Source organism: Limanda limanda, chromosome 14 (genome assembly GCF_963576545.1).
Source record: "Limanda limanda chromosome 14, fLimLim1.1, whole genome shotgun sequence".
Classification (NCBI taxonomy): Eukaryota; Metazoa; Chordata; class Actinopteri; order Pleuronectiformes; family Pleuronectidae; genus Limanda; species Limanda limanda.
In genome coordinates, this window is record NC_083649.1 from 7860495 (window position 1) to 7877909 (window position 17415).

Below are 17415 nucleotides of genomic sequence, written 5' to 3' on the forward strand. Positions count from 1 at the left end.
GTCCGAGCCACTTGGTGGTGCCATAGCGTTACATTAAGGGCTATTTCCTTATTGTTTTGCATAGAGCTGCTCCCTGAGAGAGCAGCTTTCAGTAAATGAACAATGGGGACATTTATAAAAGACCTTAATCAAACCTGTATATGTGGAATTCTACGTGCCCAGTCTTCTATATCACTTAGGTTTGGTCTTGTGCTGCAATTTAAGTTTTATGTCAATACTTTAAATTATACTTCAGCTGTTTTTCAGTGATTTATTTAATTACTTCCTGGTATCAGCTCCACATTATTACATTTTGCAGGTTCAGTTATATGAGCTCTTATAAATTGTTACTCATCGGTTCTACACAGCTCTACTTAATTTCATATCTTCAATAGTTCTACTTTGCCAAAGGTTAAGGCACTTTAGAATATATTTTGTTCGTCATGCAGTACCAAGTAGATATTAACAGTGAATAGAAAAGGAAAGAGTTTTGCAACAGGCCCAGGTAAACCCCGATCCCAACATCACAGAGTCAGTCTGGGAGATGAAGAGTAAAAAGACACACACAAATGAAATCCTCAGAAGAATGAAGTGTAGGTCAAAATTAAAACGAGCTTCATGAATCTGAGGCCCTCTTGAGTCTTTAAAGCAGAATAGTGCCAAGTATCTCAGTGATCAGCTTCAAGGACGTTTATTTACATGTGCTCCTCATCCTGCGCTGGGCAGTTCAGCAAACTACACATCGTTGTTGTCAGTTACTCTCCCTCAATAAGTCGTGTTAACTGTTGCCCTCATGTCTGTTGCTTCTATCATCTCAGGAACATGAAAACAAACCCCCTGAGTATGATCCCAGACAACCTGGCCTCCCTCGCTGCATCTCCAAAACATGCATTGCTATGGGAGACAAGTCTGCTGGGATAAAGCACGCTGCGAGCTGTCGCCATAGTGACGCCATGAGACAGAGGCCCAAGGGAGCTCAGGCCCAACTGAAAGAAGAATAGAGCATTCACAGATGAGTGTGCACTTTCTATTCCATTAAAAACCTGTCACTGCTCCAGTTCTCCTTGAACCAAATAAGCAAAAACAAAAAACTGCCAGCACAAGGTTTCTGATGCGTTTTTTTTCATTCACTTTCGTCAGTCGTCGCTGTCTTTAATGGAGAAATGTATTTCACATACTGCCGTTATTTTGCCATTTCAAAGTTATTACATGTGATATTATAGGTTGGACATATATTTATATATCGATGCTATTTCTATTTAAAACTTACAGTTTTTTCCAGTTTTTTAACCATAAAAGGAACATTTTCACTGTATAAAGAAAATGATTTAAATGTTACAGGGGTTTCAAAAAGACCCTATTGATAATTCATGAAGAAATATTTAGATTTTCTTTTTAATAAAAGCAATACATTGAGGTTTATAATGCAAATTCTAAAAATATAACTATCCTGCACTCCACAAACAATGTCTCCACGACATAATATTCCGTCTGTTCTGTTTCAACAAATTTCAAACTTTTCTACATTCATTTGGCAAAAACACTTTTTTATTTTTGCTTTGGCTCTAAAAAGTTCAGACAAAAAACAAGTTAAAGGAGCCAGAAATTATATGTTGTTTATCCACATAGCGATACCGACATATTTCCCTCAAATTAGTCGTGTTTTGGGCTTTTCACAACAGCTCAGACTTATCAGCATTTAGATATAAACGGTTTGAGGACTCATTAAGTGTCAAACCTCAGCTCGAAGCCGCCTGATAAACAAAATGATCCGTGAGGAAAGAAATGTTTTTCATTTTCAATGGAAATTGTGGTAATAACTCAGATATGCTTCAGTCCTTGTTGTCGACCTCTGGGGTCACAGTGCTGACGTCTCATTTATCTTCACTGAACACTCTCAGCTCAGGATCAAACCCTTGGTCCTTCTTTAACTCTCTGTTATCCATGGAGGCTCGGGTTGTGTTCGTGTTGTTTGGCTCCAGTTATCTGGTTTTGATGGAATATAGTGGCTTTAACCTTGAAAAAGCTTTTCATGGAATTTGTGGAGGTTTGACTCTGAGACGCTGCAGCCTGAGCTCCAAATTATTAGGGCGGCCGGAATCTGCAATTTCAAATACTTCATTCATTACACAAACACAAAGACAAAAAATATTAAACAATGATAAACAATCTTGTCGTGTATTTGTAGGTTTGGGATTTAGACTTTTTGACTTTCAGTCAGAAACAAACACATCATGACGAGGAGCAGACATCTTGAATCAGCAGGGGCTTCGCAACAGAATGGGCAAAGTATAATCTTTATTATGAATTACTGCACGTGTATGTGTCCTGTATCAAAAGATGAGAGCTGTATATCTAGTTGTATATGTGTATGTGTATATGTGTAAAACATATTTACCTGCACCGGTCTACTTAAGTGTTTGCAGTAGATACTTTATCAGCTTTACACAACTTTACAGCCAATCTGGCAATGAGGTTAAAAAACCAGCGATAACGTGGGATTATAGTTTCTCGTGTCTCTATCAGGAACCCGGCGGACTTTGCTGTTTGGTCGTCATCCTGTTGGACAGAAATCCGCTACCTGTCCACTTCACGTGTCGCCTTGCAGATGTGCTATCTGGGACATGTGTGAGAGATCAGCGGCCCTGATTCTCTGCACTGACTTGTCACAACATTTTCTTGACCTTTTTCCTTTTATTTGCTGTCACGCTACTCGCCTGCTCCCGTCAACATCCGCTGCTGAACATCATTGAGCAACCACGCAGTTACGTTTTCTATTGATTACGCCCACGATAAGTTGAGAGTTTGTTGATTCTGAACATAATCTATTTTCCACCAGGTTATTTGGTCTATTCAGTCTTTCAGTATTCAGGTTTGAAATATTCCCAAACTAATTGGTTGACTGAAGTTATCTCTGACATGCTGCCATAGTAATAAGACTGCAGCTAATTATGGATTTCTTTTATCCTAGTTTGATATATGTTTTGTTTTTGATTAATCAATACGTTTTATAAACATGACCTCTGGTTTCCGTATACATTTTTTTGAGATTAATGTCTGGTGGTGTGAGAGCATCCAAACCTGATATTCACACATATATACACAAATGTATTCGACCTGTTTCTTCTAAACCTGATGTTTTATGACCCGTCTGTTTTTATGCTGCCTTTGTAAAGCACTTTGTAACATATATATTGAAAAGTGCTCTATAAATAAATATTATTATTATTATAGCATAACTGAAATAAACAATGTGAGTGGGCCCGTGATTGTTCAGGGTATTTTTAGGTTTTGCAGCTGAAGAACTCTGTTGAGGAGGGAGTTGTTGTGAACAAAATTATAATTCGCTGGAATGCGGCGTATTCTTCCATCCCACTCAAAGACAACAAGAAAAAGAGACTCTGCTCAGATTCAAACAAATAATAAAACTGCTGCTCTATGATTTATTCACAATTGTGTTTTCAAAAATATTATTGTTACACTTCATCATATTCTTCACAGTTATGTGTCCATTGAATTGGTCAAATTCCACTCACACACCCAGCTTGATCATGGTCCTCTGAGTACAGGTGTGTGTGTGTGTGTGTGTGTGTGTGGAGAGGGGAGGGGACGGGGGGGGGACGGACTTGGGGCTGATAAAGTAACTTTGCTGCACGTCTCTACAGATAAGGCTGTGAAATGTGATGAATTAGTAGTTCATGTGTTCTGACATCTGACATCCCAAAAAAAAAAAAAAAAAAAAAATAAATAAATATATATATATATATAAGTAAGTGTAATATACCTACATTGAGTTAAAAACCGGAAAGTCAAGGGTTAAATATTAAATATCCCAGTTGTAAATATGATGACTGTTATTTACTTGATAGTTTTAATTGTTCAGATCTAATAAATAAACGCAAAGTGTAAAATTCAAAATGGCCACACTGACCTTTATTTACAATAAGGGTGTTTGCAAAACAGCAAATATGACTGAGTTAACTGTGTGGCTCTTATTGTGGGTGTCAACATCCTAGTTTAGATATACACAGATGTGTTTGTATATTTGAGGTATGAATGTAACGATGTGTGACAAAGTTTAACTGAGTGCTGTTGCCACATGGCAAAAGGACAAATCAAGGCATGGAACCAGAAATACATTTATTTAAATGTATATTATGCAGCAAAATCCAAAACTGAATTTGATCGAATCTAATCATTGTGATATCATGTAGTTAGAACAAATGAAACTAAAATAGCACTGAGTAGAGCTCACACATCCACCAAGGCCAAACAATCCTACACGTCTGTGTAAATATAATAATAACGAAGCAGTCTGACAAATTGCAAAATAAAGCACGAGTGGTAGCAGTAGATGTTAAAGACCGTATTCAGATGTAAAGATAAGATGCCATCTGAACTTATTGAGGCCAATGTGGAAAAGGTAGACAGTTTTTTTGTCATTAAAAATCTTCTTTCAAGTTTTTACATGCGCGATAGGCCGTCCCATTCCAAAGGTTCCTTCAAATGTGCTCGACAAATGCGTCCTTCCATCCCAGAGCAACCGAGGATCTCACGGTTGGTTTCTTCTCAAGCCCGCCTGTCATTGTGGGTGGTGGTTGGTGACGAGGCTAATGAGCTAACTATGCGGGGGGGGGGACACGCTGCAGTAAGTGCAGGCCTAAGAAGAAGCTAATGACCCGTGGGCAAGCTGGTGACACAAATCCTACATTGACCAGACTGTCTCATTTCGGTTCAGCCTCTGCGGACAACTTGTTGGACGAAGGCCACACCTTCATAAACCGATTTCTAGGATGAGGCCTCTGAACCTTGGACACAGCTACAGGATTATTGTGGTTTGTCGTGGTTTAACTTTCTAATGACACTTCACTGGAGCTACGGTGACAACGCGTCCTTTCCAGTCCTTCCCTATAAAACCTTTGGCGCCTGTCACACCTAAACATTGAAGACGACTGGGACTAAACTGATGAATTCAAGTCAACTGTATCACTGCGGCTTAAAAAAGAAACCCTACTTTTAGTAGGGGCTTTTTTTTGTTGTTGCTCTTTTTTAACTTCAGTCCTGAGTGAAGGCAAAAAAAAACAACACACATCTGGCTCGAGACAACATTTATTTTGGAATTCAAACACAACTGTAAACAATTAATCACAATCATGGCATAGTGTTTGAGGAGCTTTAGGCACACAAAACACATCCTGCTGATCTGGAAACACACATCCTGCAACAGCTCAACAGCTGTGGTCATGTTCCCTCAGGGTCTCTCTCTCACTCACACACACACACACACACACACACACACACACACACACACACACACGCACATTGTTTTTGTTTTACCTACACAGGGCTGTATAGGCCATCGTCTATAATCTAAAATATTATAAAAAGCTATAAAAGTTTTGAAATTAAGACACATCGATCAAAATCTATTTGAAACACATACACTCAATGGAATAATATGATGATAAAATACATTTTGTCACAGAAATGTAAAATGCACAAACTCATACAAATACATATACACATACAAAAACCATATGAAGTCAAACGACTGCTGTCGTCCACGTGGAACAGTCTGTGTGTGGGAGAGGATTAAGTTGTTTCCTTGGGCCAAAACGTGAACCCGTCTTCAGTTTCAGTCTCGGCAGAAACTCTCCTAAGCAAATATTAAATGCAAAACACACACGCGCACGCAAACACATAGACACACACACACACACACACACACACACACACTAAGCAATCACACAAGCAAATCCATGTAAAATGAGAGCGTCTCTTCCTCGTCATTGTCACACAGAACTTAAACTGGAAGTTCCAGTGAACACGACACCGGCCGACCAACGATCGAGTCACACACAAAAGCTGCAGATAGTTTTCACATTCACATAATGCCACAGAAGCTTTAGTATAAATATTACATCGGCAAAGAGCAACACATTTTAAAAGGATAAAGTCAATAGGAAACCAGGCTCAACATTAGAGCATCTGCAGCACGATTCACCTCAAAACTAAAACATGTCGACCTAAAGCAAAGCTGAAAAATCAATATGTGTAGATACACCTTCATGTCGGAGTCGTTTGTGGGATTCACCTTGTGGTCCCAGATAAAGAAACAAAAAACACGCGTGTGCAACAAACATTTTTTCCTACTTTTCAAATCAACCTGACAAACATTTCAGAGCAGTTCAAACGTAGTCCTTCCTCTCGTACCCGGCGCTGTTGCTGCGTGGGGCAGTGTACGCCATGCGGGGGGGCTTGTACTTCTTCTCCTTCGGAGGGCAGCTCGTGCACAGCATCGCCCCGCCAATCAGGAGCAGCACGGCGGCGGCCCAGCCGATGTAGAGAGATGCGCCCATCTCCCTCCTCTGTGCGTCCACCAGCAGGGGGCTGTAGAAGTTCCTGACCACGACGCTGGCGGTCCAGGAGACAGGGATGAGGACCAGAATGCCGCCGAGGATGAAGAAGATTCCAGAGATGATCATCACTTTGGCCTTGGACGCTTCGTCTTCGATGCAGTTTGTGCACTTTGCGCCGACGATGGAGATCAGGACCCCCAGCACCCCGAGGATGATGGAGATGATGATCATGGCCCTGGAGGCCTGCAGGTCCGCGGTCAGGGCCAGCATGGAGTCGTAGATCTTGCACTGCATCTGGCCGGTGCTCTGGATGACACAGGTCATCCACAAACCCTCCCAGATGGTCTGAGCCGTGACGATGTTGGCGCCGATGAAGGCCGTCACTCTCCACATGGGCAGGGCGCAGGTCACTATGGTGATGATGAACCCGATGGTTCCAAGGGCGATGCCCACGATCTCCATGCCCATGGACATGATGGCTCTTGGTCTGAGGAGCGACGCTCCAGTCTCCTGCTGCGTCGATCAGGAGTGAGCAGGACGAGCACCTGTGTGGGATGTAGAGATGCTGCCACGGAAACAAGAGATCCTTTATATGTCAGAGGAGCAAGGAGGAGTCCCATGGTGATGATGTCAGCAGGAGGCCGCCTTCACACACACACACACACACACACACACACACACACACACACACACACACACACACACACACACACACACACACACACACACACACACACACACACACACACACACACACACACACACACACACATATACAGTGGAGGAGGGGATCTGGAGACAGGTGAGGAGGTATGGATGGGAGGGAGGGAGGGTGTGTCCTATTGTGTGTTTGTTTTTTTTGTGAGTGTGTGTGTTTGTGGTTAATGGGGCTTGATAAGACGGCTGCCTCTTCCAGAAAAGCCCTTTATTTGTGTGATGCAGGCTGATAAAACTGTGATGAGTAAAACCAAGGTGTGGTCTGAAGTAAACAAAGTAGATAAGGTGGGACCTGAGGGAAGCAGACCAGAGAAGAACACACTGCTGCAAACACACACTCCGGCTCCCTGATACCACTGATCCTTTGTTACTTCCTGGTTCCACTTGTCGGGATTCGGTGGGAGGAAAACGATCCCAAAGCTCGGCTGGAAACCGGAATAACTGCCCCTGAGCAAATATGAGCAGAGGGAAAACATAATAGGTCGGTTTTCAGACACCTTAGGCACACAGACAACGGGATCGTCTCAGTATCGGTTAAACTCTGAACTCAAACAGCTCCTGTCTGAGTGGATCATTCAGAGGAGGCTTTGCAGATATTTCTAAATAAATAAGGCAGTGAGAGAATAAGAGTTAGAATAAAAGTTGTTTATTTTTGAAAGATATAGCTATGGCATTTTGATATTTATTTGTATTTATTTATCCTTTATACGACTAGAAAGTTACCATTGAGATACAAATTCTGGTGCTGGTCAAAATGACACCAAATGATAAATTAAACTAAATTAAAAAAGTTGAATATACACACATGATACTAAAACACACTCTACGGCACAGAGCAGAATCATCCAGGAATCAATGGCAAACATTAATAATGGAAAACAAAAGGCATTTGTTAAAAGAGACAGTTCTCTGCAAACTAATTCTATAAAAAAAAAAGTTAAATGTCCTCACATTCGAGGTGTGAAGCACAGAATAGTTCTAACAAAGCTATAAACTCTCACACAAACAAACCCTGGGGCCAAACCGCAGGGAGCCTCTATTGTCATTCTATCATGAGTATCTTCACTTCAGTGTGTTTATGTAACAACATCAGTTGATTGCGTTAATAACTATAACCTGTAGGTTCCCTGCTTCACTACACCGGCACTGACCAACTGTTTCAACAGGAATTTACACATTCAACCATATAAATTATCATCATTGTGACGGGATGAAGGCAAATAATCTATCACCCGTCTATAAATCATGTGTTCAAATGATGATGTCACCAGTGATGGAAAGTAACTGGGAATATTTTCCTCATTTGCTCTACTTTATTTAAGGTACTTGCTACCAAGCAAAACTTCAAGTAATTAAAATTAGGTCTATCTTTAATAGCGTGATGCACACTTGATACACCAATAATACAAACTATTTATTATTTTTATTATGTATTTCACACAGGCAGAAATAGGTCACATCAGCATCACAACTGCCAAAACCCACAGAGAGTTTTGACTATTCAAATCAGGAAAAAGTTGGTATCTGTGCTTCAGTATCAAGTCAGCAAACAGAAGGGACTTCCTGTTCAAAGCATCGCATCAGGTTTCTGTACACAGCGCTGGCATTAGGTGTCACTAACTCAAACCTATTCACCTCGACACCATTAACTCTTCTTCAGGCTGTCGATTTTAAATAATTTTACAGTTTAAAAACCGGAGAACTTAAGAGCAAATGCACGCTTAAATTCAGTTTTTTCAATTATGTCTTACAGTTTATTTTCCATTACTATGAAGACCGTGTTCCTTTGAATTTCCTCTTCTTCTTCTCCCGGTTTATTGATGGGTGGAAAACAATGCCAAGGTGCATTACCGCCAAAAACATTTATACAACTTATGGAATCAATCGAAACCTTGTCACTATTCATCGTGTGTGGCTTTGCTCTCATTTAATGATCATTGCTCAGATCAGCCAGTGTAAGTTAGGCTGACATGTCACGGTGAAAAAAATCACTACTACAGTGTTTTGTATTATTTAAATTATTTTAATAAATTCAGTAGATCTGAAACAAGAAGAAAAAATAAAACACTTTCATTCACGAAGCCACATGCCTCAAACATTTGAATAAAAGTCTTTACAATGTTAACACAACAGAAGACATGCAACACAAGCGTTTTAACCTTTGTAGAAAATGTCTAAACACGGCAACAGGAACCACTGTGACAACGTGACAAAGGGGAAACAAATACAATCACTCACATTTCACTTGATTTGAACTTCCCTCATTCTTTTTACAGTTAACTCAGCCATTTTGACCTTGCATCGGAGACGTCAACTCCATTTTGCTCAGCTGTCACATCTGTGACTAAGCCTCTGTCTGTGCTTTGCAAGGAAATCAAAATATCTGTAAATAAAACTTACGACAGTCACAACGTTGTCCCTGTTTGCTTAACAGTAGTTGACAGAATGATGCTAAATATGTACATAATGGATCCGAATGTTTACGAGCACAAATTTGCTGAACTCTGACATAGAACCACGCTCTCAAAAAATATAATTCAAAAATATAAGCAGACATTTATGATCGACAATAGAAAAAAAACAAATATCTGGTTAAACTCTTCTCTGGTGAACAGCTGGTTCCAGTTAATGCAATAATCAATTAGCTACTTTTTGATACACATTTCCCGAACATGTACAAATAAGCAGGACACATGTGAAAATAGAGTATGAATAATAATCCCTCATTGGTCTCTGCTCACACATAGTCCTTCCTGTTGAAGCTCTGAGCCACCGACCTCGGGGCCGACGAGTACGCCACGCGACTCTGGGGGTGCACGCTGTATCTGGTGGGTTTCTCCTCCTGTGGGGGGCAGCTGCAGCAGAGGATGCACCCCCCGATCATGAGCAGGGCGGCAGAGGCCCAGCCCAGATACAGCGCTGCTCCGATCTCCATCTTCTGTCCCGAGAGGATGAGCGGACTGTAGAACTCCTGCACGATGGTGTGTGCCGACCAGGAAACCGGCACCAGCTGGGCCAGAGATGCTGCGATGAACGCCCCCCCGGAGCCGGCCATCACCCTGGATTTGACCACCTCGTCCTCGATGCAGTTGGTGCACTTTGCTCCGACTATGGAGATGAGCAGGGCCACCACGCCCACGATGATGGCGACGACGGTGAGCGCCCTGGCCGCCTGCAGGTCCTGAGGCAGGGCCAGCATGGAGTCGTAGACCTTGCACTGCATCTGCCCCGTGCTCTGGAACACGCAGCTCATCCACAGGCCCTCCCAGTACACCTGGGCCGTGACGATGTTGGCGCCGATGAAAGCGGACACCCTCCACATGGGCAGAGCGCAGCTGACCACACTCAGCGTCCAGCCGAGCACCGCCAGGGCGACTCCGACCACTTCAAGTCCAAAAGACACCATCGTGCACCCAGATCAAACGTCCCCCCGGTGAATCTAAAGCTCCTTTGTTTGTACTTTCTCTCCTCTTCAGCTCCTATCAATTTTAATTTCTCTTGCTCTCAGATTTCCCTGCTTCCTTTTCCCGCTTTTGTTTTTCGGCAAACACTCGAAGGCCGTGTTGGTTTTGCCCTTTGAGCTCCTCTTTGTCAGCCCTTCTTTCCACTGGCTGCGCCTCCTCCTCAAGTTGTAGCTACTGCAGCTACTCCCGAATCCAGTGATGTGTTGATTTCTCACAGTCCGCTTCCTCCACAGACTCTCTCTCCTTGCGTGTACGTGCGCGTTTCCTGTGTTCATCTGCTTTTAAGGCGTCAGTGACCCTTATCGTTTTATAGATTACTGGCCAGGCCCTCCTAAGACATGACATCACTCACCAAACCAAACCAATCAGGTGCGACCAGGCCATTGACCGTAATTTACCACCTGGGTGTGCAACTGCTTGTTTGCGTGCTTTTTTTCAAATGAAGAGTCTTTTTATGGTTTAACCTTTTGCCCGTGGTAGCTGCTGGGAGTGTCTGCTTTATGACTGTCAGTAGGTAATGAGTGACCAGGGCAGAGCTTGTTATGTGGTTGATAGCAGACCACATGAGACTGTAACGGATATGCAAACACGTATATTCAAAAAGACGTGTGTGTGTGTGGAGAGAGAGTTCGGCTCTTTGCAAAGAGAGGGAGTGGATCTGGACCCAGGGGGAAGAAAAAACTAGGAATTCAGCACAGATTAACTTTGAGGGGGATCTGGTTTCCAGTTTTATTTCTGTTTTGTTGTGATTTGTCATGTTTTCATAGTCCAAATATTCCATATCCGCGTTCCACCTCCACTGGGCCACGCAGGCAATGCCCTGTAAAATCTGAGTTAATGACAAACTAGAAATGTGGAAAATATGTCTTTATAGACGTGTTGCCTCTTTGAATCACCTGCAGTTATTTGAGCTGCGTACTGAAACTCCCTCTTGGTTTTCATGCTTGGGATCAATTATGACATGAAGTACAGTATAGGTGTACTTTTCAGGACATCCTCACACGACGCTGTCTTTGATTAACCAGGTTCCACAGGCAGAGTAAATATAAAACCTGAATACAACAACCAGCTAAAATGTGAGGAATGTCATGTTATCAGTGGAGCTGAGTGAACCCAGTGTTTTGCTCTGAGACGCAGGCCTCACATTAACCTGTGGCTCCTCTTGAGCTCGGGCCGTTGCTCTACCTGCTCCCATTATCACATCAATGTTATCATTATTATATTAGTCAGTATTACTCAAACACGTCTGCCAAAGAATGGCCAGCCCAGTGACCACGATAAGATAAAGTCAGTTCATGGAGATTATCTTGTATTAAGGAAGGAAACAATCTAATACTAACTCAAATCATATCTGACCGCAACGCTATCTAATTCTTTGTCTGCATCTCCAGTTTTGTGCATAAAGTGAAAGCACAGACGTATTATCTTATAAACTAAACACATTGTGTACAGCCTCTCATTCTGCATTGTGTTCCTGGCCAGCTTTCAAATTAAACTTTTTTTATTTGACTTTGAGCTATTTTGGATCACCCTGTTTCGTCAGCTGAAGAAGCTACAATACATATTTAATTTCATCGGTACAGTTGCACTTTCACCTAATGATTACTGTAGCATGACTGCGTAGAACAGTCAAATTGCAAAAATAAGGTCTGTAAGGGAAATGTAACATTTTGACCACAATATGATCATGTTAATTTCCCCTTTGATTGATCATGATTGAATCTCATACAATGTGACCTTGATCATGCTGTATCCTGTACAACTGAATGAATATTGGCCTGATTGCTTTAACAAAGGCATTGTTCCCTGGATCTCATCAGAAGATCCTGACCTTAAAGTGTAACAATACTGTGAGAGAATTGTGTCTCGTTCTTCGTTGTTTCGTTGCCACGACAGGTCACAATCTCCACAATCTCCCCCTCTGAGTTGGAGCCTTTAATCATGATGTCACAGTGATGTTGACCTTTGACCTTTTGGATATAGAGCGTCATCTCTCTATAATTTCATCCAATTACGCAGATTTAGTTACATTTATTGTGACCAAAAAATGTTTTGTGAAGTCAACGTGACCTTGACCTTTTACCAACATCTTCTTATCAGTTCATCCAAGGAGGGCGGCTAGATGAGCGACTCAAATACTGCAGAGCAGAGGAAAGATCCATACACATATGAATTGTATCGTTATTTTCAGAATCTGTCACACGAGTGGACTTATGAGTTTCAGCACGATTATCCATTTACCTGTTGTTTACTCTCTGTGAGAGTGGGATCTCTTCCTCCTGCTCACATGCATATAAATACTGACTGGGGACAGTAAATCGGAGGGTGTACGACTGGGTGAATAACAGGTTTATCTCTTTGGTCTTCTGCCAAGAGGAATTCAGATAACATACGGGAAGAAGATCATACTAACCTACATACAAACTGGAAAACACTTACGAGATCTCTTTGTTGGGAGGTGATTGGCTGATACTGTGCTGCCTGAGGAACCGTGTAAATCTGAATCCATTTTTATAATAAAATATATAAATTAGGAAAATCCTAACTTTTTACAAATTCTTCTAGAAAATTCAAATTGAATAATTAATGTCATTCAGCTGAATATACATTTGTGGAATCATTAACATATTAGTGGTACTTCCATTTATGTACTAACATTACTTTCAGAGTGATAATTTACAAAATGTCTTATTAATTCGGAACAATGTGTCCAACAGTGTATAAAGTTCCCCAAACTGGCTCCACCTTCACCATCTGCCATAATAATTAAACGATGACACACAACAACATTAAACATTCAAAAAACATTTTGTTATTCATACTTTTATTTATTTATTAAAGCATTATATTAATTTGATTCTTTCTAACATAAAATGATTGAAACACTATTTCTAACTCTGGATGTAAACTACAAATTATTCCAAACAATACTTCACTCTAAATAGACTTAAATAATAATGAAACTCCAATAAGCAATTAATTCCTTGGACATTTTAGAACCCTGTCAAACTAAATGCTATATGGCACGGTGGAGCAGTGGTTACAGCACTGTGTTGCCTAACAGAAAGAAGGTTCCTAGTTAGAATCCTGCCTTTTTACAAGAAGTTTGTATGTTCTCTTCTGCTAACAGAGGAATGGATGGATGTAGAATTAAAGATGGAGGGAGGTGAAAGTTTAAACAATAAATAATGAAATGATCCATAGAAACTCAGGCTCCTCCTCTTGGATCATATTAAAGATGAGTTAGCGACACTGTAATGTCACTCAGACATTATGACTGTGTGTAATGTTTTATACTGAAGTGGATTAAAGCACCAAATAAATATATCTTCCTCAAAATCCAAGCATTTCATTGTCAGCGACTGCTTAATGTTATTGTTGTGCATTGGGCAATAAACTCTTGAAACTTGAAACTTGAATTCATACCTCTTGAACAATCCCAGAGTTTCCTGGCAGCTTTTATTAGGTCAGTGTTGATACAGGATGACGCTTAGTTACTAATTAAGTATCACTCCACTGAAATAGGTCGGAAAGCTTGGGTTTAAAGGCTGCGTGGAGGTTTATAGACACGTTAAAAGCTGCTGTTAAAAGCTCTTGTGTCCTGGGGGATGCAACACTTTCACAACAGACATTCTTCTTTCTCTTTGTGTATAAAAACTGATGAATTTCCTCATCACGGGGTGTATATTTTGAAGCGTTTATGAACAGAAAGCAAAAGATAACATTTAAAATGTCCTCCTGGTTTATCAGTCTCTATCTCTGCACCCTGTGAGTCACACATGAACCCAGAAGTGACTCGTCCCGGCAAAACTCGGGACAGATTACGACACACGGAGAAGCAGCTGCTGCCTCCCACTGGGCCGAAGGGAGAACAGCAGAGAGAAGAGCTCCAGAGATTTCATTTGATATCAAGGGGATGAGGTTACAAAATCCAGACCTGTCAAATGTGTGTTATTATCACATCTCTTGCACTCACACTGACCCCAGCTTGTCACCCTTCCCCACGCCACCTATATTCAGTGCACGCTGTTTTCCTCTGATCTCCTGTGAACAAAACACCAACTGTGCGTTCACACAATCAGCCTTCAGTCCGATTCACAGGACACACACAGAGGGAACATCAGAAGAAAAAAATCTGCCATTTCTTCACATGGTCTCTTCACATTTAGCTCTAAATAGTGAACATCTAATGCTTGTTAGGGCCCGAGCACAGACATCAAAGGTGTCTGGTGAGACCCTATTGAAATTGTAAGGATTATTATTATTATTATTATTATTATTATTATTATTATTATTATTATTATTATTATTATTATTATTATTATTATTATTATTATTATTATTCAGGCAAATGAATTGGCTTTTTGAGGGCTTTAACATGCTCAACTTCTTACCAAAATTTGCAGAAAGTTAGAAAGTGGTGAAAATTTTACGTATTCTGAAGGAATTTTCAATGGGCGTCGCAAAATGGGTCAACGGTGCCCCCCGAGACCACCCGAGACCCCCGGAAGGTGTTCCCATTGACCGATCTTCACAAAAATCAATACACAGGTGTATCATGACCAGACAAACAAAAAAGTCTCTAGATGCAATTGGAAAAACAAAACAGGAAGCCTGCTATTTTGTATTTAGTGGCCATTTTGGCCATATTCCACATTTTTTCTTTGATACACTTGTACCAGGGTTTTCATCGAATCATTACTTTTATGTTTTGAATGTATTTTTAAAAGCTTTGGGACCAAGAGACTTCTGGTTAAAGAAAACATTGGAAAAATGTGGGTCAAACATGTAGCGATGAGCAAAGCTTGTGCAAAATAAAGATAGAAGTAAAGGCGTATCATGAACACTTTTATTTCATTCATGTTTACAAAATATTTTATGGCAAATTTACACAAAACTACTAATTTCTCTTTTGACAAATAAATAAAAAGTTGAGCAGGTGCTGAAACCTTTACAAATCACATTCTGTACATCTTGATGTAGCCACCGTCAAAACGTGTAACACTGTTTTTCACAGTAGTGGGGAATTTGTTCAGACTCTGGCAAATATATGACATCTCATCATTTAGTAGAGTCATGAGTAGGCCTCATTAACTAACAGTAAGCAGTTGTAAAAGGTCTGTTTGGGATAAGGCATTTAAACGACACCACACATTCGACAGGCCCGATGCTCGATCCCACCTTTTTGAAAGGAATGGTTTATTGGCTCTGAGCCCCTCCCTCTACGAGGGGTGCCATCAATATCTATTTCAGTTACAAGCTTTGTTTGAAACAAGTGACAGATATATTCAAGAGTTACTTCAGCATCACACAGGTTATTTAAACTGAACGGCTGTATTTTGAAAAAGGTGAGCAGTGCATACATTAAGTTTTTTCTCAATCCAAACCATTGTTGCATTTCATGCTACAGTGGCCCGAGCTGTGCTGTTGAGTTTTAGTGCAAAAGTATAAAATCTATATGGAGATAAAGCTTCTCTGACAAACACAATGTCAGTTAATATTAAGACAAAAGAAAAACGTTTGAACTGGTCTTCATTATGGGCAGGAATAAGTAAGGCAAGTTAAAAGATTATCAGATATGTACATTACTGTCGACTAACCAGAGCAACAAGCAGTAGCTGAGGACTCAGCGCAATTTGCAGAGATTTCAGGATCTCTAGACATTTCATCATGTCTGTCTCTACAAATCAAAGCCATAAGCAGGTTCAAACACTCGTCCAGGGGCGACCCTCTTCCATTCAGTTCATTAGTACATCACGTACAGCTGGACGACCAGGACGCAAATGCTTACTTCTGCAAAAGGAAAAGAAGAATAGTGTTAATTGTAGACATAGTGTAAAAACCCTTAGAGCCCTGTTAGTGAAGGAAAAAAAAAGGTTATGCAAATGTGATGTTATGGGACAAAAAAATAACAGGACAAGTGAGGAGGCGTTTCAGGAGCAGTGTTTTCTCTGGGGGAAGCAGAGTTACCTCTACCACAGACTTTGGACATAGACACACAAACATATATGGCCGGCTGTGGCTGAGGTGTAGAGCGGTCGTCCTCCAACCTGAAGGTCGGCAGTTCGATCCCCAGGCTTCCCCATCTGCATGCCGACGTGTCCTTGGGCAAAATGCTGAACCACGAATTGCCCCTCATAGAACAAGGAAGTGCTGCTAATAGATGCACTGTATGAATGTTTAACTCTACTGTAAAGAGCTTTGAGTGGTCATCAAGATTAGAAAACGCTTTATAAACCATTTACCACATATAAAACGCACTAAAGGATAGAAACAATGAAAACGCATCATACGTCTCCGATAAAAATGTTGGTCCTACATCATCGATGTAGATGACACCGCCGCCAACAACGACACCAGCGCCTACTTTAATGAGAATACAAATGTGTGAAAAAGGATGACGGGACATGAGGCCAACAAACATATCCACCGTCCCCACCTGAGAAGAGTAAGATTGGGAATGTGGCACTTTGACTCCTGAGCTTATTATTATTAGCACGATTTTATTAAGTGTTGCTGCTATCATTAATAACCTCTTAAATATCACTCTTACTGTTATCTTTATAACAATGAAAACCTGTTTATCTCTCTCTCTCTCCCCTCTTTTCTCTCCACAGTCGCCAAAGTGCTGCTCATTGTGGGAACTGTTGGGTTTCTCCATAATTTTAAAGGTCTCGACCTTCTATGTAAAGTGCCTTCAGATAATGCAAGTTATGATTTGACGCTAAAGAAATAATCAGCGTTAACTCTTTTCTTTCTTGATCTATTGCTGTTTGATCGACTGAATTTGAAACTTACTTCCAAGACCCCACTTCCACCATGAGCTGTCACTTCCACTGTCTGTAAATAAAAGGGAGAGAAAAAAATAAATGAGATCATGGAAGAGGCCAGAAATA

At 40.9% G+C, this 17415-nt stretch overlaps 1 protein-coding gene across 1 annotated transcript; it reads right to left on the reverse strand.

Moving 5' to 3' along the window:
- Positions 1-5273: 5273 nt before the first annotated feature.
- LOC133018949 (claudin-4-like) lies at positions 5274-10777 on the reverse strand. Its single transcript, XM_061085289.1, has 2 exons — positions 9971-10777; positions 5274-6819 (listed from the first exon to the last, which is right to left on the reverse strand). The coding sequence occupies exons 1-2, from the start codon at positions 10459-10461 to the stop codon at positions 6168-6170; spliced, it is 1143 nt and encodes a 380-aa protein (XP_060941272.1). The 5' UTR covers positions 10462-10777; the 3' UTR covers positions 5274-6167.
- Between the last annotated feature and the right edge of the window lie 6638 nt (positions 10778-17415).

Bases quoted from the DNA above. Each gene is read 5' to 3' on its own strand.
- LOC133018949 (XM_061085289.1), bottom strand. From the start codon at position 10,461: ATGGTGTCTTTTGGACTTGAAGTGGTCGGAGTCGCCCTGGCGGTGCTC. The intron at 6,820-9,970 runs GTATCTGGGCTG...CCTCAGACCAAG, and splicing joins ATGGAGATCGGAGCAGCGCT to AGCCATCATGTCCATGGGCA.